The sequence below is a fragment of the Geotrypetes seraphini genome, chromosome 2, assembly GCF_902459505.1.
Source record: "Geotrypetes seraphini chromosome 2, aGeoSer1.1, whole genome shotgun sequence".
In the NCBI taxonomy this organism is placed as follows: Eukaryota; Metazoa; Chordata; class Amphibia; order Gymnophiona; family Dermophiidae; genus Geotrypetes; species Geotrypetes seraphini.
This window is the reverse complement of record NC_047085.1, coordinates 253,137,065-253,159,330: the sequence shown is the minus strand read 5'-3', so window position 1 is coordinate 253,159,330 and position 22,266 is coordinate 253,137,065. Positions and strand designations below refer to the sequence as shown.

General features: G+C 47.3%; 1 protein-coding gene across 2 annotated transcripts in view; it reads left to right on the top strand.

Moving 5' to 3' along the window:
• ACO2 (aconitase 2) overlaps window positions 1–22,266 on the top strand; it is a 183,014-nt gene that overhangs the window by 22,828 nt on the left and 137,920 nt on the right. For both annotated transcript variants that reach the window (XM_033929388.1, XM_033929389.1), the window contains exons 3-4: window positions 4,378–4,636; window positions 20,904–20,996. In XM_033929388.1, the coding sequence (XP_033785279.1) occupies window positions 4,378–4,636; window positions 20,904–20,996 (352 nt within the window). The remainder of the gene's footprint in view (window positions 1–4,377; window positions 4,637–20,903; window positions 20,997–22,266) is intronic.

Sequence of the window (22,266 nt, the reverse complement as noted above, 5' to 3'; positions counted from 1 at the left end):
GGAACTAAATGAATTGCTGCATCTTTGGGCTTTGCGGACGAGGGAGTATTTTAAGTTTCATTTATTTCGGTTTGCGAATAAGAGTAGTCGATTGTTGGCCCGCCTGGCGCGTCCGAGGGGTGGACCTGAGAGCATAACGGCTCTTTGGGGCTCCTCTGGGGTGATGCATCATAGGCCAGGGGAGATCTGTGAATTATTGCGGGAGTTTTTTGCTGAGGTGTATACAGATCCAGGCCCCGAGCTTTTGGAGGGGCAACTTTATCTTGACAGCCTCGATTTGCCTTGTTTATCTCAGCGGGATGCTGCCGCTTTGGATCTTCCCATTACTGCAGAGGAGGTGGAGGGGGCGATAGGGGTCAGTTCGTTGGGCAAGGCGCCGGGCCCTGATGGGTTTCGGAGTGAGTTCTATAAGTTGTTGGTGACGGACGTAGTGCCAGTGCTGGCTGAGGTATATAATTTGAGTGTTGCCAAGGGCTTTCTTCCTCGCTACGTAAATCTAGCGTCTATTATAGTTCTCCCGAAGCCTGGTAAGGACCCTCTTTTGCCTGAATCGTATCGTCCTATCTCATTGCTGAATTATGAGGCGAAGCTTTTGGCTAACCGTCTGGCGCGTGTTTTGCCATCGGTGATCTCAGAATCTCAGGTGGGGTTTGTGTGGGATAGGCCGGTGGCTAAGAATATCCGGCGCATCTTGTTGGCATTAGAACAGGTGGGACAGGACGGTAGCCCCGCCATGCTCATCAGTTTTGATGCAGAGAAGGCGTTTGATAAGGTGCGGTGGGGTTACCTTTTCGCGGTGCTGAGGACGTACGGTTTGGGCCCCTTCTTTTTTGGTGCAATCCAGGCACTGTATAGTGATCCAGAGGTGAGGATTTCGGTTAGTGGGACTTGTTCTGGTTTTTTTCCTATTCGCCGAGGGACTCGCCAGGGTTGTCCCTTGTCACCGCTCCTCTTTGTACTTTCTTTAGATCCTTTACTTCGGGAGCTTCAGGCAAATGCGGATATTCGGGGATTGGTCCTGGGAGATTCCCATTTTAAACTGGCGGCGTTTGCGGATGATCTCTTGGTCTTTTTAACGGACCCGCAGTGTTCCTTGCCCGTATTGTTGGAAAGTCTTCGGAAATACGGAGATTTCTCTGGCTTCGCCTTGAATTTTGCGAAATCTGAGGCGCTGGCTTCCTCGGTTCATCTTCAGCGGTTGTGGGGGGATAGTTTCCCATTGCGCTGGGCTGACACCTCTTTTAGATATCTGGGGATTAGGCTGACTATGAATGTGGCCCAACTGTATCGTTTTAACATTGATAAACTCCTGGCGGATACTAAACTGTTGCTAGCCAAATGGCAGGCGTTGCCGCTGTCCCTGGTGGGGATAATTCATTTATTTCGTATGGTTGTTTTCCTGAGGTGGCTTTACGTTCTTCAGACTCTTCCCCTTTCTTTGTTGCAGAGGGATATTCGTTCCCTTACCTCCCTATTGATCCGGTTTTGTTGGGGTGGACGTAGACCTAAACTGAAATGGTCCCTGTTGGTGGGGCCTGCCCACGGGGGTGGTTTGGGGGTGCCTGACATCAGGGTCTATAACCAGGCTTGTTTGCTTCGTCATCTTAGTGATTGGGTGTTGGGTACCTCTTTTTATACGGATCTCTCTCTGGAGCGGGATCATTTCTATCCTCTTCATCTTTTGTATCTCCTCCATGCCCCGTTGTCTAAACTACCGCGACCCTGTAAGCGTAGTATTTTGTTTCGGTCCTTGTGGACAGTGTGGCATCAAATCCTTCGGTTGTGGAATCAGGACGCTCATTCTAGTGTATTTCTACCGTTGGTGGGGAATTTAGCTTTCCCTCCGGGGGTTGGACCCTCCGTGTTCAGTCGCTGGAGGGCGCGGGGGGTGGAACAGTTGCGGCATGTTCTGCGGGAAGATGGGTCTCTCTTACCTTGTGCTGAGTTGGCGGGGAAGGGGGTCCCGGAGATAGGCCTTCCATTTGCCTATTGTCAACTTAGTCATTATGTGGGTTCCCTTCAGGGGACATCTTTGCAGGGGGATTTTGGGACCCAGCTCTGTACTTTTTTGGCTGCGGATCCTGATACTAGGGTCTCTATATCTGCTCTGCATGGCCGGATTCTGGCCCTTTGCCCGCCTAAGGTTTTCCCTGGTATCTTGGAGGCATGGCAGCGGGACTTGGGTAGGGAATTGGGGGACAATTTCTTGTTAAAAACCCTGAACCGAACTGCGGGTTTGGTACATAGTGCTGAGTTACGCGAATGTCACTTTCGAACTGTCCTGCGGGCCTATGCTTCCCAGAGTCAGGCTTACCATATGGGTTGCATTGATACTCAGTTATGCATCCGCTGTACGGTGGAGGTAAATTCTTATTTTCATGGTATTTGGAGTTGTGAGGGGATTCAGACCTTCTGGACGGAAATGGCCTCCTTTTTACAGGGCTTGTTGCGGACCCCGGTGCCAGTATCTGTGCAGTCTATGCTGTTTGCCCATTTTTCATTCTTATATATGTACAATTCTTATGAAAAATTATTTCTTAGTAAATGTTTTATTTTGGGGAAGAAATGTATCTTGTGTTGCTGGCTGTCTCCTGAACCACCTTCATTCTGGTACTGGAGGAATCGCCTTCATGAGCTTATGGGTTGGGAGGCCCGTTTGGCTCGTCCTTCTCGACGCCGGAGCAGAGACTTTGTTCACACTTGGACTTCATATTTGAACATTTTGACTCCTGAGAGTCGTAGTCGGGTCTTGAATAGACTCCACCCCTGAAACAGTGCTTCTTGATGTCTCTGCTGTTCCCTGCTTACGAGTTTTTCTATATCTGTGGGGAGATGGGGAGGGGAAGGTGGGGGGTAGGGGCTTCTTTGTTGGGGGGTAGGGGTATGGTGGGTCCGGGGAGGACATAAGAGTCCAGTCCTCCGCGGGTGTTTGATGAAAATGTATCCCATGGTTGTTATTGCTGTTGTATTTACTGTTGCTTAATAAAATAGATTTGAACTAAAATACGTATTCCTGCTATCATCCAATGCTTCCAGATGACCTTAAATCCGCCAGTTTGAATCTTGGAGTTAAGCCATATAGTCTGATTTGTTGATTTATGTATTGGGATAGGTGTTAAATTGTTGACATATCGTAAGATTTTCCATATATCCATTAAAATTCTGTTTTCTTTATATAATCTAGGCATTTTGATACTGAGAACATGACATAGTCGCAGAGGAAACATGAGTCGCCATTCCAACCACAACCAATCTGAGAAATTTTCAATGAGCTCTGGGAGGACCCAATACATACCTTGGCGCAAAATATAGGATTGATGATACCTATAAAATTGGGAAAATGTACCCCTCCCTCCGCAATTGGCTTTTGTAAAGATACTAACAAAATTCTAGCAATTTTACCTATCTAAATAAATTTTGAAAGAATACTATTTAACTTTTTATAAAAGGACTCCTTAAAAAAAAAACTGGTCATATACCCATTTGATAACAAACCACAGGCAATATCATCATTTTAATAGTTTGGACTCTCCCCACCCAAGAAAGATGTAAAGGATTCCACTGCTCGCACATTTCTGTTACCTTCTGTAATAAAAATTTTTCATTCACTTTCATTGTTTCATCCAACGTGTTTTTTTATCCAAATGCCTAAATATTTTATTCCATCCTCTTTCCATAGAAATAATCCAATATGTGGCCCTGCAATGGGTTTGAGTTTGAGACCACTGCTCTAGAGGATGATTTATTTTGATACTGCTCCTTAGCTGGTTGTAAATGAACACTGCCTTGAATGGGGAGCTTTTGTCTGTAGGGTAGTATATAAATCTTTTAATAAAAATAAATATCTGCAAATACCATAGATATGCACATGTAAATAGAGGCATTTCTAAAATCACTACTTAAATTAAGTGGGCCATTTATTTGTGTAAACCTGTTAATTTATACATACACATGCCACAAACCTTTCTGAGATAACTTAGGACCTTAAGGAGGTTAAATACACAATGCTGAAAATTCTCTTTCCAGTTCTAGTTGGTTTTCATGGGGTCCCTACTGAGTCTCTAATTTTGTCTAAGACTTTGGGCTCCTTTTACAAAGGTGCGCTAGCGTTTTTAGCGCACGCACTGGATTAGCGCGCGCTACCCGAGAAACTACCCCCTGCTCAAGAGGTAGCAGCTAGCGCGTGCGGCATTTTAGCGCGTTAAGGCCCTAACACACCTTTGTAAAAGGAGCCCGTTGATCTTCATTTTGAAAACTTTATATGGTATGGACTTGAATATATGGTAAGCGTGTTGAGACATCAGACCACGCATTGTTTACAAAGTTCCTCACTTATTAAAATAGTAAATATTGCAGTGACTTAATTCTTACTTGCAGACTGAATCGACCTTTGACGTTATCAGAAAAGATTGTTTATGGCCATCTGGATGACCCAGCTAAGCAGGATATCGAGAGGGGCAAGACCTACCTGCGCCTGCGCCCAGATCGTGTTGCCATGCAGGATGCCACTGCCCAGATGGCAATGCTTCAGTTTATTAGCAGTGGACTGCCTAAGGTAGCTGTTCCCTCCACAATTCACTGTGACCACCTCATCGAGGCTCAGCTTGGAGGCGACAAGGACCTGCGTAGGGCCAAGGTATGGTGCAGTATTGCAAAACCAATGGCGAATGTTTCTGATTTGGCAGTGTTGGGACAATGGGGTAAGGGAAGTGAAAAGAGAGATGGGCAGAAATTGCAGCAGCTGTCTGGGTGGCAGGAGATACAGGGAAGGAGAGTGGAAGAGGAATGTAAAAAAATTAGCAACAGATTAAGTAGGTGGAGAAAAGTTAGGGAAGGCAGTAATTGGGATTCTAGTGTAAAAGGCATATGAGTCATGAACCACGGCATCATTCACCTCAAATTGCGAGTTGTGGAGAAGGCATCAAGTATATTTTTTTGGCTCTGCTTACTATATCTCTGGCCTGTGCTGCAGCTCCTTGTTTTTACCTTCTACATGTGAGTTGAAGGTGTCTGTCTTGTCTGTCTCATCTGCTCTGATTTCAGTTTGTTATTTTTGAGCTTTTTTTATCCTGAATTTGAGGCTTTTCGGTGCTTCAGAGGTTCCCACTCTTACTGACTCTCTTGTCAGAAGTCTGTAGCTGGGAGGGCAACCCTTTTTCAGGGCACCTACCTAGCCAGTTTGCACTATTACTTTTAGAAGGCTCGGGGACTGTTCCCCTAGTAGCAAGGCTTGTTCCTGGTTATTACTGGAACTTGAGTGCAGGCTGTATGGCCCTGTGTTGATCCTGAGGGCTCTGTTGGGTGCTGGCCGTATGTCGTTCCCCCCCCCCCCCCCCACCTCCCACCGATACATGAGATGCTGTGGGGATTGAGGTCTTAAGCTAAACCTTAGTCTAATTGGCAGCCCGAAGAAACAAGTATTTGGAGTCAGTATACATGCTTGCCTGAGACAGTAGTCTTCTCCATATTCCAGCTACTGTTTTAGCACAGCAGCACCGTAAATGTGAGTACAGACCATTGTGGTCTATGGGAGACTTTGGGGGGGGTGTCTTCTAATTGCCTTTTTAGAGGTTTCTAGGGCTGGGATTTGGATCTCCTACCTTCAAAGACCCCTTTTATGAAATTTATTTTGCTTTTATTTAGCTCTCCTGGGCTGTTTTTGGTGCCAAAACTCCGCCATGGTGGCCATCTTGGATTTCATGATCTGATTTTAAAAGCCTGTCTGCCTCTAAAACACATCAGTTTTGATTAAAATAGATAGAGATGGACTCCTCAGATTGGTTTTATCCCTAATTCATGTCAGATTTGCTCTAGATGGCCGGCCGAGTCCATATTCCCCTTCTTGTCGCAGGTGGCTCATTTGTTGGGACAAAAATCCCTTCTAGAGTCCTGGGTTAGCGATGCAGTGATCCGTAGATGCGCAGTTGCCTCTGGACCCCTGAGGAGACAAGGAGAGAGTCCTTACAACTGTTTAGGGCTTTACCCCTGATTTTGTTGGTTTGATATTTGAAACCTATTTGGCTTATCAGAGTCATTCTACACTGCCTGGGGTCCCACTAGCTGTTGGACAAGGGGGTTTGCCCCTCAGTGTGCAGTGCCACCTCCAAAGATTCCCCTGCAGGGATTGGAAGTCCAGTCAGAGAGAGACTGTGAGGACTGGGGATTGTAGTCAATGCCTTTATTCCCTCAAAATAAATCTTCAGTTTTGGAGGATTTAGGGTCTCAAGCTGGGGATCACAGCCAGGAGTCCATGGCAGCCCTGTACCAAGGAAAGAACCCAATGGAGTGCTGCCTTTTTAAGCCAGCAGCTTTGCTGGAGGTTATCACAGAATCATTGCAGGTTTTGAAACTGGTTCTGCCACAGACCTTTGCTGCTCAATGTTTTGTCTAAGCAGCTCTAAGCCTCAAACCACTTTTATTTCTTTGCATCCTGACATTATAATGATGCTTATCCCAGGACAAGCAGGCAGCATATTCTTAACGTATGGGTGACGTCACCGACGGAGCCCCGGTACGGACTTTTTAACTAGAAAGTTCTAGTTGGCCGCACCGCGCATGCGCGAGTGCCTTCCCGCCCGACGGAGGAGTGTGTGGTCCCCAGTTTCTTCGTTTCCGCGGAGCGAAGAAGACGCATGTGTTTTCAACGGCCGTTGAAAAACTATTTTCTGCCTTCCCGCTCACGTATTTTTTCTTGTTCTTTAATTTTTTTCCTTTCGGATTCCTTTGCTTTTATTTCTTAAAAAAAAAAAAAAACTCGCCCAGTTTTCTTATTTTTTAGGCCCGGCCCCGGCGGGGCCTGTTGCCACCATACAGGCCTCCAGCTTTGATTTTGCGGAGGCCGTGTTTCCCTTCATGCCCCCTCAACCGGGCTTTAAGAAGTGCCAGCGGGGCACCTGATCCAAGATGGCCGATGGTCCCGGACGCTGAGTAGCACGCCGGAGAAGTCTGATTTGAAAAAATTTTCTTTTTGGAGCGATTACCTACTTGAGATGCCGAAGAGGAGAGGCCGCAGCGCCGCTGGAGCCTCGCGGCGTTTAGCGGTCCCCTCTTTCGGCAATATTGAAGAGCTCCTGCGTCGGATGCAGGATATCCCGGCAGCGTCGGCACCCCCCCCCGCTGGAGACGCCTCAGAGAGGCGGGAATGAGGTGATCTCCTTGGGGCTAGAGACTACGCTCAGCCCCGACGCTAGGGCACCTCCCCCACCTCCTCAGGTTACCAGCTCCCCACGAGTGGAGGAGCTCCCGGAAGGAAGCAAGCACCTACCCTCGGAGGCCAGGAAGAACAGAGAGGGGAGCGTGGAGATGGACTCCCTGAGTTTCCAGGTGAGTCCAAGAAGTACAGAGGATTTGGAAACATCAGGGATCATTTCAGCCCAGCAGAAGGATTGCCAGAATCAACTAACCGGTGAGACTATTCAAATTCCCAATCTTTCATATGTTATTGAAAAACCCAGAGAAGTAACACTGGACTCAATCTGGGATTTAGTTGCTGACCTAGCCAAGTCTGTTAAGCCCCAGCTTTTGCAGCTGGAAAATAAAATTACTCATCAAGAAAATGATATAAAAAATATAAAAGTTGAAGTTGATGAATCCAAGAACTCAATTCTGAATATACAACAGGAGTTAAAAGCATCAAAACAGCTTAATGAAGCAATGGTAAAAGATAACACAAGTTTGCGTAGAAAATTGGAAAATTTGGAGAACTTTTCTCGTAATAATAATCTCCGCTTGATTAATTTTCCTAAGATAGCCTCTGTGACACCTAGAGATATGATGAAACGTTATATGGTAGAGATTTTGGGTATTCCAGAGGATACATTACCACCACTTACTCAAGTATATTACTTACCAATGAAAACTACTAAATTACCACTTAAACAACAGGAGGATAATCAACCACTTAATGTTTCAGCAATCTTGGAACTTTCGGACAGAGAGCTAGCATCTCCGGCAACATTGCTTCTTACGGTGGCCCTTGCACCAGATAAAAACTGGTTGCTTAGAATGTACTTTAGGAATAAAATGAAAGAATTTCTTGGACATAAAATATTAATGTTCCCAGATTTGGCACGGGAAACCCAGAGAAGAAGGCGAGAGTTTCTTTTGATGAAGCCAGGTGTTATATCTCTTGGAGGGACCTTTTTCCTACGACACCCTTGCAAATGTGTAATACAGTACCATATGAAGAAATATGTATTCTTTGAGCCATTCCAGTTGACAGCTTTTCTGGCAGGAACTCGACTGGATGAAGGGAAATCAAGCGAGGTCCAATTGAATAAATGATATCCTTCCTCAGCTAAGGGACTTTGTTTTCCTAATACTTGATTTGATATTTGTCAGCATCTGTTAATATGTCCGCCTCATCCATCTTGGATCTAATTTAGAGGACTTGAGCTGAATTTAAGCTAAACATTTATTTTTATTTAGTTGATTATTATGTATTTTACCTATGAGTATTATTTTTCTGCTTTTCTTCAACTTTCTGTACAAGTGGATACTTGATTTATAAAATGTAAAATTTGATAAATATAAAATAAAAAAAAAAAGAAGTGCCAGCGGTGTGCACGCCCGATCTCTCTCACCGACCCGCACAATTGGTGCCTGCAGTGCTTGGGTCCGGAGCATCGGGCTGACACCTGCACCTGCTGTGCGACTCTTAAAAAGCGCACATTGAAAAATAGGCAGATCCAGCAAAATATTCTCTTCGGCACCGGATCTGCCATGGAACCTGCCGCGACGTCGACGGCATCTCAAAAGTCGGCACCGACTACTTCGACGACGCCAGATCCTTCTTTAGGGTCGCTGGCCCCAGGTAAGCCGGCTAAGAAGCCTTCCACTTCCCTTGAGCGCCCTCCTGCCACGGTTGCGACGCAGGTTCTTCCGGCACCGCACCGACCCCGCAAACGCTCCGCTCCGATATTGGTGAGTGCCTCGTCATCGGCCTCCTCATCGCCGGAGCGTAGAGCGGCACCTATGGTACCGAAAAAGAAAAAAGCGGTACCGGTGCCTCCACTGGACGACCGCATCGCGGCCATACTCCAGACTCAATTACAGGAGCAGCTGCAGCAACAACTCCAACAACTGTTGCCGGCACTGCTGGCCTCACACCTTCCGGTGCAGGACCAGTCCGAGCCTCGCACGATTCCATCGGTGTCGACCCCCTCGGTACCGCTTAACACATCCATGCCGGTGCTCTCGGCTGAACCACACCGTTCCCAACCTGCGGTACAGGCCCGTTCTGATGCCGACCCTTCCCGGTACCAGGAACGGCACCGGTCTTCCTCTCCCGGTACCGCCTCGGTACGCTCGGGCAAGTCTCTCTCTAAGACCCGCCATGCCGAGCCTTCCACACCGATGACCCGCCGTGCACACCCCGACATCAGGGACCCTGACTTATGGGAAGAATCCCCACATGGTACCGAGGAAGACGCTTCCTCGACGGACGAGGAACCCTCAACGATTGACACCGGTTCAAAGCCTGAGCAGTCCTCTTTAACCAAGTTCCTCAGGGAGATGTCGGCTGCTCTTTCCATTCCTTTAGAGTCCGATTCTAAAAAGTCCCAGGCTTTCCTCGATGCCCTGGACTTTGAGCAACCTCCCAAGGAATTCCTTAAGTTACCCGTCCACGACATCCTACAGGAAACTTTTTATAAAAACTGGGAGAACCCCCTCACTGTCCCTGGGGCCTCTCGCAAACTGGATAGCTTGTACCGGGTCATTCCAATCCCAGGGTTTGACAAGCCTCAATTGTCCCATGAATCTCTCCTGGTGGAGTCCACCTTAAAGAAAACTCAGGGCTCCAGTGTCTATGCCTCCACCCCTCCTGGCAGAGAGGGCAAAACGATGGATAAATTTGGCAAGCGCCTTTTCCAGAATGCCATGCTGGCCAACAGGGCAAATAATTACACCTTTCACTTCTCCTTCTATATGAAGCATCTGGTGCAACAACTCTCCTCCTTACAAAAATACATTCCTGAACATAAGGTCCCTTTTTTCCAACAACAAATTTCCAGTCTGCTCCAACTTCGGAAATTCATGGTACGCTCCATTTATGACTCATTTGAGCTGACCTCTAGAGCATCTGCCATGGCTGTTGCCATGCGGCGTCTGGCCTGGCTGAGAGTTTCTGACCTCGACATTAACCACCAAGACCGCCTGGCTAACGCACCTTGTCTTGGTGATGAACTCTTCGGGGAATCCCTGGACTCGACCACCCAGAAACTCTCAGCACACGAGACTAGGTGGGACACTCTGGTCAAACCCAAAAAGAAGACTCCGCCTGCTCGCCCCTACAGACAGCAGTCCTCTTACCAACGCAGGTTCTCGGCCAGACCTCTCAACCCGCCTCAGCAGCAGCCTCGCCGTCCCCGTCACCAGCACCAACCTCAGGCTCGTTCCCAGTCTCAGCCTGCCAAGCCTCTCCCTCCGTCAAAACCATCTCAACCCTTTTGACTCCTTTCTCCAGGGCATAGCCAGTCTCCCACCATCATTGCCTCTTCCTCAGCCTATCGGAGGACGCCTCCAACTCTTCCTCAGCCGTTGGGAGGTCATCACATCAGACCAATGGGTCCTGAACATCATTCGCCACGGCTACTCTCTCAACTTCCAGACTCTTCCACCAGACAATCCTCCCATAGAGTCTGCTTCTCACTCCTCCCAATCCCTCCTCCTCCTGAGGGAGGTCCAATCCCTCCTTCTTCTCAATGCCATTGAAGAGGTACCCTCAGACCAAAGGGGTCAGGGATTCTACTCCCGCTACTTCCTGGTTCCCAAGAAGACAGGAGACCTCCGTCCCATCCTCGATCTCCGGGACCTCAACAAGTGTCTGGTCAAGGAAAAATTCAGAATGCTCTCCCTTGCCACGCTTTACCCTCTTCTCTCTCAACACGACTGGCTATGTTCCCTAGACCTCAAGGAGGCCTACACTCACATCCCAATCAATCCGATTTCACGTCCCTACCTACGGTTTCAGATACAGCACTATCACTATCAGTACAAAGTGCTACCCTTTGGCCTCGCATCATCACCCAGGGTGTTCACCAAGTGCCTTATTGTGGTGGCGGCCTTCCTCAGGTCTCACGACCTCCAGGTGTTCCCCTACTTGGACGATTGGTTGGTGAAAGCACCTACATCTCCGCTTGTGCTACAAGCCACTCAACACACCATCTCTTTCCTCCATCTCCTGGGGTTCAAGATCAACTACCCCAAGTCGCACCTACTTCCCACACAGCGACTTCAGTTCATTGGTGCAGTTCTTGACACCACTCTGATGAGGGCGTTTCTCCCCTCCGACCGACAACGGACCCTGCTCCACCTCTGTCGTCAGGTGCTCCTTCATCATTCCATCCCAGCTCGGCAGATGATGGTCCTCCTGGGCCACATGGCCTCGACGGTCCATGTGCTTCCTCTGGCACGACTCCACCTCAGGACACCTCAATGGACTCTAGCCAACCAATGGTCACAGACCACGGATCCTCTTTCTCATCCCATCTCTGTGACATCGTCTCTTCAGCAATCTCTTCAATGGTGGTTGAACTCCTTCAATCTTTCCAGGGTTCTACTCTTTCATCTACCCCCTCACTCCATGATCATAACCACAGATGCCTCCCCCTATGCATGGGGAGCTCACCTGGGAGATCTTCGCACCCAGGGACTCTGGATCCCTCAGGAGCGTCAACATCACATCAATTTCCTGGAACTCAGGGCCATGTTCTATGCTCTCAAGGCCTTCCAGCACCTTCTCTACCCTCAGGTTCTTCTCCAGTGCACAGACAACCAAGTCGCCATGTACTACATAAACAAGCAAGGCGGCACCGGATCTCCCCTCTTCTGTCAGGAGGCCATCCACATCTGGACCTGGGCCATGGCCCACAGTCTCTTCCTCAAGGCTGTCTATATCCAGGGCGAACAGAATTCCCTGGCCGACAATCTCAGCCGCATCCTTCAACCTCACGAGTGGACCCTGGATCCTCCCACACTCCGCTCCATCTTTGCTCAGTGGGGCACTCCTCAGGTGGACCTCTTTGCAGCTCCTCACAACCATCAGCTATCCCAGTTCTGCTCCAGACTCTTCTCTCCTCATCATCTGGCCCCGGATGCATTCCTTCTCAACTGGACGGATCAGTTCCTCTATGCCTTTCCTCCACTGCTGCTGATGTTGCGGACGTTATTCAAACTCCGCAGGGACAAAGCCACCATGATTCTCATTGCCCCTCGGTGGCCTCGCCAACACTGGTTCTCCCTCCTGCTCCAGCTCAGCTCCAGGGAGCCCATTCCTCTCCCTGTGTTTCCTACGCTACTTACACAGCAGCATCAGTCTCTACTGCATCCCAATCTGTCCTCGCTCCACCTGACAGCTTGGTTTCTCTCGGGCTGACCTCTCCACACAATCTGTCTCAGCCTGTCTGTCGTATTTTGGATGCCTCCAGGAAACCAGCCACCCTCCAATGTTACCATCAGAAGTGGACCAGGTTCTCCTCTTGGTGTCTCTTACATCACCACGATCCCACCTCTTTGGCGGTGGAAACTGTACTGGACTATTTGCTCTCTCTGTCTGACGCTGGCCTCAAGTCTACCTCAATCAGAGTCCATCTCAGTGCCATCACTGCGTTTCATGAGCCTATCCTCGGAAAACCTCTCACGGCTCACCCACTGGTTTCCCGGTTCATGAGAGGCCTCTTCAATGTCAAACCACCTCTGAAGCCTCCTCCAGTCGTCTGGGACCTGAATGTGGTTTTATCTGCCCTCATGAAACCTTCTTTTGAGCCTCTTGCCACAACTTCGCTCAAATTTCTTACCTGGAAGGTGCTTTTCCTCATTGCCATCACCTCTGCCAGGAGGGTTAGTGAGCTGCAAGCACTGGTCGCCGACCCACCTTTCACTGTTTTTCACCATGACAAGGTGGTTCTGCGTACCCATCCTAAATTCCTTCCCAAGGTGGTCTCGGAATTTCACCTCAACCAGTCCATTGTGTTGCCTGTCTTTTTCCCTAAGCCCCATTCTCATCCTGGGGAACAGGCGTTGCACAGGCTGGACTGTAAGCGTGCCCTTGCATACTACCTTGACCGTACCAGGGCCCACCGCTCGTTCCCTCAGCTCTTTTTGTCCTTCGACCCTAACCGCCTAGGTCATCCTGTCTCTAAACGGACGCTTTCCAACTGGCTTGCTGCCTGCATTGCGTTCTGTTATGCTCGGGCCGGTCTCTCACTGGAAGGTGCTGTCACAGCCCACAGGGTCAGAGCTATGGCTGCTTCTGTGGCTTTCCTCCGCTCCACGCCCATCGAGGAAATCTGCAAGGCTGCCACTTAGTCCTCAGTTCACACGTTCACTACTCACTACTGTCTGGATGCCTTCTCCAGACGGGATGGACACTTCGGCCAATCTTTGTTACACAATTTATTTTCCTAATGGCCAACCATCCCCCCTCCCTCTCTGTTAGCTTGGAGGTCACCCATACGTTAAGAATATGCTGCCTGCTTGTCCTGGGATAAAGCACAGTTACTTACCGTAACAGGTGTTATCCAGGGACAGCAGGCCGATATTCTTACGTCCCACCCTCCTCCCCGGGTTGGCTTCTTAGCTGGCTTATCTTAACTGGGGACCACGCACTCCTCCGTCGGGCGGGAAGGCACTCGCGCATGCGCGGTGAGGCCAACTAGAACTTTCTAGTTAAAAAGTCCGTACCGGGGCTCCGTCGGTGACGTCACCCATACGTTAAGAATATCTGCCTGCTGTCCCTGGATAACACCTGTTACGGTAAGTAACTGTGCTTAATGGAGCATTGGGAAGCCCCTGAGGGTCCCTTATGGGTTGCCAGGACTATGACAAATTTGTATCTGCTGGCTCCAGATTTTCAACAGTGTTTATCCCGCTTGAGATGGATTCACTAGTAGTACGTTAACAGGTAAACTTCTCTGCTTAGCAGAGGTGGAGTGATTTTGAAGGATGTGCAAGACCGCAGAGTGGATTTGATCCTCAAAAGACTGTTGAGGCTTCAGCTCTAGGGCTGAAAGCAGTGGCTTCCTTAGTTCCATTCACCTGTCATACTAAATTGCATCAGGCTCCAGCAGAGCAGGAGATCGCATACTCCCAGTTACTAGCTTTGGGGGTGAATTATGTGGCAGATGCTCTATATGACATGTTTAGGGTCATGAGCAAGGTCTTTACTTATTACATCTGTACCCGTAGAATGCTCTGGATTAGGCAGTGGGCGGGAGATTCTATGTCTAAGGCTACTTTTCAAAGGCCAAATGCCCTTTGGCAAGGGCTGGGATGATCTTATGGCCAGTGTGACGGATCATTGCCCTAAGTCTTTGCCAGACAGTAGACCATATGTCCCTGGCAGGACAACCCAAAGTAATTTTTGTGGTTCTCGACAGTTTTGTCGGCCCTCAGCTGCTCAAAGATCTTATTACAGCTCCTGGCAAGCTCAGCCCCCAAAAGTCTCAATGACGCCAGGCCAGTCACCGACCTGCCACACACAGGAGGACAGTTGTCAGCTTACTGGGAGGCTTGGGTGAGATTTTGCTTGGACCTCTGTGTATTTGATATTATGCAGGAGGGCAACAAGCTTCATTTCTTTTGTCCTCTGCTGGACTTATTTGTGGTTTCTCTGGCCAGATGGTTAGAGAGAGCAGTCAGTCTGAGTGAGTGTAGAATGGCTCATGAATATTCAAGCCATAGAACCTGTACTGACTGAGAAATCGGACCTGGGCATGTTCTCTAAGACAACTGGAGGCTAATCCTGGATTGAAGTTGGTCAATGCAGCACTCAAAGTGCCCCGTTTCTGGATGGAGACAGTGGGTTCAGTCATAGCCCTGGTGGTTCTGGGGAAATTGCTGGCCTCACTGGATTTGACAGAGGCTTGCTTGCATATTCCTATATTTCTGGCTCATAGGAAGTTCCTGAGGTTCCAGATGCTGGAGAGACATTGCTAGTTCTCAGCACTACTATTTGGTCTGACAATAACACTTTTCACCTTTACCAAAATGATCGTAGTTGTCTGCAGCCTCACGAATGGTCCATCCATTCCTTGACCCTGCGTCAGGTGTTTGCTCGTTGGGGGACTCCGGACATTGATCTGTTCGCGTCCCCCCCAATCACAATTTACCCCGCTTCTGCTCCAGGGTCTACACCCCACTCAGACTCGAGGCGGATGCTTTTCTGCTGGATTGGACGAACCTGTTTCTATATGCGTTCCCTCCATTCCCTCTGATTCTAAAGACTCTTGTCAGGCTCAAGTCCAAGAGTGCCACCATGATTCTGATAGCTCCTCGGTGGCCCCGACAGCCCTGGTTCTCCCTCCTGTTACAACTCAGTTCTGGGGAGCCTCTTCTTCTGCCTGTTTTTCCTTTTCTGCTTATGCAGAGTCGGGGTTCTCTACTTCATCCCAACCTGCAGTCTCTACACTTAACGGCTTGGTTCCTCAAGACTTGATGCCCTCATTCCAGTTCTCCCAGCCTGTGCTGGATGTCCTGGAGGCGTCTCGGAAGGAGTCCACTCACCAATGTTACCGTTTTTCTTCCTGGTGTGCTACTCGACAGCAGGAGCCGCTGACTGCCTCCTTATCTGCTGTCCTGGACTATCTGTTACACTTTGCTGGTCTCAAGTCCTCATCGGTTCGAGTCCACTTTAGCGCCATTGCTGCTTTTCATCAGCCAATTGACGGGAAGCCTATCTGTTCATCCTGTGGTTTCCCACTTCATGAAAGGCCTTCTCCACGTTCATTCGCCCCTTAAGCCTCCTGTGGTTTGGGATCTTAACGTGGTCATTGCTCGCTTGATGAAACCCCCCGTTCGAGCCGCTGGCGCGGGCTCACTTGAAGTTTCTTACTTGGAAAGTTGTGTTTCTTGTTTTAAATTCTTTATTCATTTTAAATCTTAATCAAGTGTACAATAAAATATCCATTAAACTTTCAATATAACACTTGAAATTCTTAATCATATCATCTAGAACAAAAATATACATCCCCACCCCCCACCCTTCTTAAAGTAACTAAATTTCTTGAGTCATTTTAAAACAGACAATAAGTGTACATAAATATATCCATTATAATTTCAATACAGCACTTAAAATTCTTAATCAAATCCTCATAAACAAAAATAGAAATCCCCTCCCTCCCACCCTTCTTAAAGTAAGTAAAACAAACTTTCAAATAAAAATTATATTGTTGTGTTTCTTATCGCTCTCACTTCTGCCCATCAGGTCAGTGAGCTTCAAGCCTTGGTAGCGGACCCTCCTTTCACCGTCTTCCATCATGATAAGGTGGTTCTCCGTACCCATCCTAAGTTCTTGCCTAAGGTTGTTTCTGAGTTTCACATCAACCAATCCATTGTTCTCCCTGTGTTTTTTCCGAAGCCCCATTCTCACCCTGGATAAGTGGCTCTGCATTCTCTTGATTGTAAGCGTGCGCTGGTCTTCTACTTGAAGCACACCGCTCCTCATCGTACTGCTCCCCAGCTGTTCATCTCCTTCAATCCTAATTGCTTGGGTCGTTCTGTTTCTAAGCGGACCATTTCTAACTGGTTGGCCGCTTGTATCTCTTTTTGTTACGCTCAGGCTGGTCTCTCCCTCCCAGGTTGAGTCACTGGCCACAAGGTCAGAGCGATGGCGGCGTCTGTTGCTTTCCTCCACTCAACTCCGCTCGAGGAAATCTGTAAAGCTGCCACTTGGTCCTCGGTTCATACGTTTACCTCGCACTACTGTCTGGATACTTTCTCCAGGCATGATGGCCATTTTGGCCAGTCCGTTTTGCAAAATCTGTTCTCCTTAATTGCCAACTCTCCCTCCATCCCATTCTGGTTAGCTTGGAGGTCTCCCACATGTTGAGAATATGCTGCCTGCTTGTCCTGGGATAAAGCACATTTACTTACCGTAACAGGTGTTATTCAGGGACAGCAGGCAGATATTCTCACAACACACCAACCTCCCCTTGGTTGGCTTCTTTGCTAGCTATCTGAACTGAGGACACACTGAGGAGACGCATGCCCTAGACCGGGCGGGAGGGGCACGCACGCATGCGCGGGCCAATCACAAGCTTGAAGGTCTTCAAGCAAGTCTGCTTGCGAAAACGTCCATTAGGGGGCTCCGTCGGTGGCGTCACCCACATGTAGAGAATATCTGCCTGCTTGTCTTGGATAACACCTGTTACGGTAAGTAACTGTGCTTCCTCAGATCAGGACAGGGATACTGTAACAGCAGTATAGTTTACTGACCTGAAGAAAGAGGTTTTAACCTCTGAAAGCTAAGTGAGAAATGTATTAATCCAATAAAATGACGGGCACTAAATTTTCTTGCCCCCATGCCTCCTACCCATATGCAAAATATCAATTGGTGGACTTCCCAAAGCCGTACCAGCTCTAGGAAGGAAGGGGAAATTTGTTCAGAGAGGTTGCATAGAAGAAAAACTGTACACTGGCACTGGTATGGTAATCTTTGTTGTTTGTTTTGAATTTTAAAGTAAAAGAAATAAAGTGGAAATAAAGAAGTAAGGAAGAAAATGGGTAAATAAATGGGGGCGGGGTGGGGCAGGGGGCCCAGTGTGTGCTTAGGGGCCCTCGATGAATTAATCCTGCCCTGACCATTGTCTGGCCCAGTAAGGCTATTCTTATGTTATGCAAGCTAGGTATATGTTTGGGAGAGAAATGAGAGATGTGGGAGAAAGGGAAGTAAAATAGATGGGATATTTATCTGGAGATTTGCGAGAAGATAAGTGGGGAATGTTCATGGGGGGAACCTTGGTGATATAAAGGATGGTGGTTTTACTGGGTGCTAGAGGGAGAGAGAACTGCAGCTGAAGCAAGATAGAGTTAGGCTTTATGATGGGGTAATTCTACACAAAAAAGTGTATGATTTGTGCACAGTATTTTAAAATTCTGTGCAGAATTTTGAATTATTGTTTTGGGTGTTTGTGAAATTCCCCTAAGAGTATAGGTCATCATGAGTAGTGTGACCATATGGCTCCAGAAAAAAGGGGACGGATTGAGACATCCGGGTTTTACTTCCATTGAAAGCAATGGAAGTAAGGAGAACAGATTGAGACATCTTGGTTGCTTTCAATGGAAGTAAAACCCGGATGTCTCAATCCGTCCCCTTTTTTCTGGAGCCATATGGTCACACTAGAACTCATGAGTGCAAAGGCTAAATCTGTGTGTAGACATAGTGGCCCCTCCTGCTTCTGGGTTCTGTGCAAGAGATGGCCTGTGAGCATGCACTAGCTGAGACCCTGTGTTTTGTACACAGTGTGCTGCTGTGAAGTTGTCCAGTTCCAGGAAGGAGATTTAGACCAGCTCTGGATTTTGGATAGCCCTATCCCAGTGGATTATATAGTTATAGTGACATAGTAAATCATGGCAGATAAAGACCTGTATCGTGTGTCCAGTCTACCCAACAAGGGTACCAGAATTGTACCTGCCACGGCTTAGATTGTACCCTCTATGCTCTGTTTAAAGTGACTTGCGATACTGATGTCAATGGGTAGAATCAAGCACCACAAATGTCACCCTACTTTAGGAGATAAGTTAAAACCAGGACTGGCCAGAAAGTCTCCCTCCTGTGCAGTTCTCACTTCCAAAACCTGTCTCTGTGGTTTTTCCTCAAGGCATTGCAGAAGAGGTAATCGTAGGGGGTGGGGGGGAGGAGGAAGCAAGGAGCTAAAGACCAGAAATAGACATAAAGGGATGACACTTGATATATTGTTTTTTCTGTGTGGTTTACAGAGTGTTTTTCAACTTCTTCAAGCCAAGTACCCCCTAAGCCTAACAAATATCAATCGAGTACCCCTACTCAAGCTCCGCCCCAGACCTGCCCAAGCTTTGCCTCAAACCCCACCCCCATAATAACAGTACTAATTGTAATGCAATTTTTCATATACGCACAATATGATCTTATTAATACATAATGGTAACCACATAATAAAACCCCCCACAAAGCACACTGTACGCAGAGAAAATGTTAATTATCATTTATATTCGTGGTTTTTTTTTCAAAGAGGCCAAGGCAGATGACTTTAAAATATGCAATGTCACCTCAGTAACAACTATAGAAAAATAGACAAATATAGTGCAAAATATAGACAGCAGATATAAATTCTCAAAACTGACACATTGCGATCACTAAATTGAAAATAAAATCATTTTTCCTACCTTTGTTAGGTGATTTCATTAGTCTCTGGTTGCACTTCCTTCTGTCTGTGTATCCAATATTTATTTCTGCTTCCTGCACACTTCCTCTCCTCTGGACCTCATTCCCTTCCCCAACCAACATCTCTCTCTTTCCCTCTATGAGTCCAACTTTTCTTCCCCTCTCATCCACCCCCATTGACATCATGTCTCCCCCTCTCTCTCTTTCTCTTGCACTATCCTTCTCTCATTTCCTCCCTTGCTGCAAAGGGAGTGGGGAAAGAGAGAGAGAGAGATCCAGGGTGCATCTCTCCCACTTCCTCTACTGCCACATCCAACATTTCTCCTTCCTTTCCACCAGTTCAACATTTCTTTCTCTCTGCCTCCTGCACGCTTCCTCTCTTCCAGTCCTCATTCCCTCCCCCAATGAACATCTCTCTCTCTCTCTCTCTCTACCTCCATGAGTCCAACTTTTTACACTCTGCCCTCTCCCCTTCCCCTGAGTGAGACATTTCTCCTACCCTCCTTTCTGCCCTCTCTCTGTCTCTTAATGAGTTCAACACTTTCTGCCTCTTTCACGCTTTCTCTTTCCCCCTTCCCTCAAGTGTGACATCCCTCCTTCCCACCCCCAGGCTAAACTAACACTGGTGGCAGCTGGGTGGGAAAGTTAAAAATATACAGTGAGCTGCCGCTAGAGAGAAGAAAGGTACTGCTGAGCCAACGATTCCATCAGGTAGCCTCAGGGCCTTTGCTAGGCCAGCCCGCAGTGTGCTGCTGCTGCTGCTGTTCTGGGGGAGGGGGGAGGGAGGCTGGGGAGAGAAGACGAGGAAGGCGGGAGATAACGTGACAGTAGAAGGAAGGGAGACATACAGCGCCGGCATCGTGTATATGCGACGGCAGAAGGAAATTGGGAGGCATACAGCACCGGCATCGCATACTCCCCACAAGCGGCTCACTACGTGTTGAGAAACACTGGTTTACACAATCGAGGCCAATGAAATGTTAAATGACAGTCAAAAGGAACTGCAGTGGGAATCAAATTGACACCCTCAGGGTGTTGAGGCAGCTGCTGTAACCATTAGACCACTTCTCTGCTCATTTGGTGGGGGTGAATTGAGGTCCACAAAGATATGTTTGCCTATTGGTTAATATAGTATTAATCCAGCCCTGATTGTCTACCATGAAGACAGAAATAAAATGTTCTTTAAATGTCTGTGGAAAGGATGATCTTAAGGCAGACAATATGAATTAAAGGGAAGGATGAGGTAGTGAAGAGAATCGGAAGAAATCGGACGTCTTTTAAACATATACTTTTGTACTGTTACTTCTGCCACAAGATAAGGAAGTGGTAGCAGCATGAATGACAGCAAATTAGGGAGCAAGGGTGATGTTGCTAGTAGGGAAGAGTGTATTCCTTTAAAGATCTATGCTCCCTCTTCAATTCTGTATCTGTAGAGTGCAAAGTTCAAGGAACAGGGGTCACTATATGGGAGAAAGTCTAGTTGCTAAATCGTTTGACCAAATAATCTTCTGTGGATGCTAAGGTGGTTCTGATTGGCTAGTTTGTGGGCAGCATGCTAACATTGGTGACAATTGTGCTGTCTTGAATGTCATTAAATCCGCATAAGTTATGAGAACTGCTGCTACCACTTTAGCTTCTCTCCACTGGCTCTCCCTCCTGCTGTTACTGTTATTCTTGATAGCCCACATCTCCAAGAAAGGCAACATTAGAATATCTGAGTGTTGGATATTTGTATTGATATCTCTTTTTCTTTTGGCACTAGGATGTTAACCAGGAGGTGTATAACTTCTTGGCCACGTCGGGTGCTAAATATGGAGTGGGATTCTGGAAACCTGGCTCTGGTATCATCCATCAGGTATGGTACTGATTCTTGTACTATTTGATAAATTACCCAGCTGCATGCTAATGCTTCCTCTCTTTATGGAGCTCATACTGGCTTTCGGAGGAAATTAACTCTCATGGTTGCTGATTTTAAGGACATTTTGTCCTGTGCTGTATTCAGCTCAGCCTCAGTCTAGCTGCATGTAGCTGATTTTGTTCACTGGGGAGGAATATTTGCTCCTTATGCTTGCTCTGTATTGGAAAGCTTTCCTCTAAACCAGGGGTGTTTAACCTCGGTGCTCGAGGGCTGCAACCCAGTGGGGTATTCAGGATTTTCTCAAGGAATATGCATGAGATCTATTTGCATGCACTGCCTCCATTGAATTAAGATAGATCTCATGCATTTTCATTTTGGAAATCCTGAAAAGATTTTTTTTTGTTTTTTTTTTTAAATTCTTTATTCAGTTTTTTAACTCTTGCAAAAGTGTACAAAATTAAATCAAATAATTCGTACAAATCACTTGACATTCTAACAATTATTGTCAAATGCATATAAAAAAGACCCCTCCCCCACCCATCCCATTCAACAGGAATAAACCCTGAAAAGTTGACTAGGCAAGAGCTGAGGTTAGAGACTCCTGCCTGAGGTAAGCATACATGCTGCCTTTACTGAAATGATGGGGATTGGGAAAATTCTGGACGTCCCTTCGCTCTTGTGTTTGCTCCATAAGATAAATTCTGCCTGCTTGGCTTTCCCTCAAGGTTATTACGATAACTCTGTAATCTAATTGCAGTCCCAGAGCCACAGACTGCAGAAATAGCTATTTATAGCTCAGCCTCAGTACCCTCGGAACAGATGCAGTTTTGAAGGTTAACAGAAATGTCTTATGAGTCATTCTTGTCTTCTGAAGAAAATTTTAGAATCACTCAAACGTTTTGGTTTTCAACAAATATGCCACGGGGCCTTTCATAATTATGAGTTGTCAATACCTACTCCATAGCATAGCGTTTCAGTCACTTTACTGCTGACTAGCAGCAGTTCAGCTTGTACTCTCCTTGCTGCTGTTGGAACCTTTGGAGAATGGAATAAATATTGATCATTTATAATTGTGTAATACCTTCTGCATGGATGAATTTAAGTTGGGAATATTTTTAGCCTGACCAATCAGAGCTTTTGCACTTTTAAACTGTTTTATGCTTGCAATTATAGTGTCGGTTCAGTGCTTCCTACGTTGTAGATGTTATGGAAAACACTCCATTCTAGTATAGTGTGTGCTTCACAGTGAACTGCTAAGCTTTCTGTT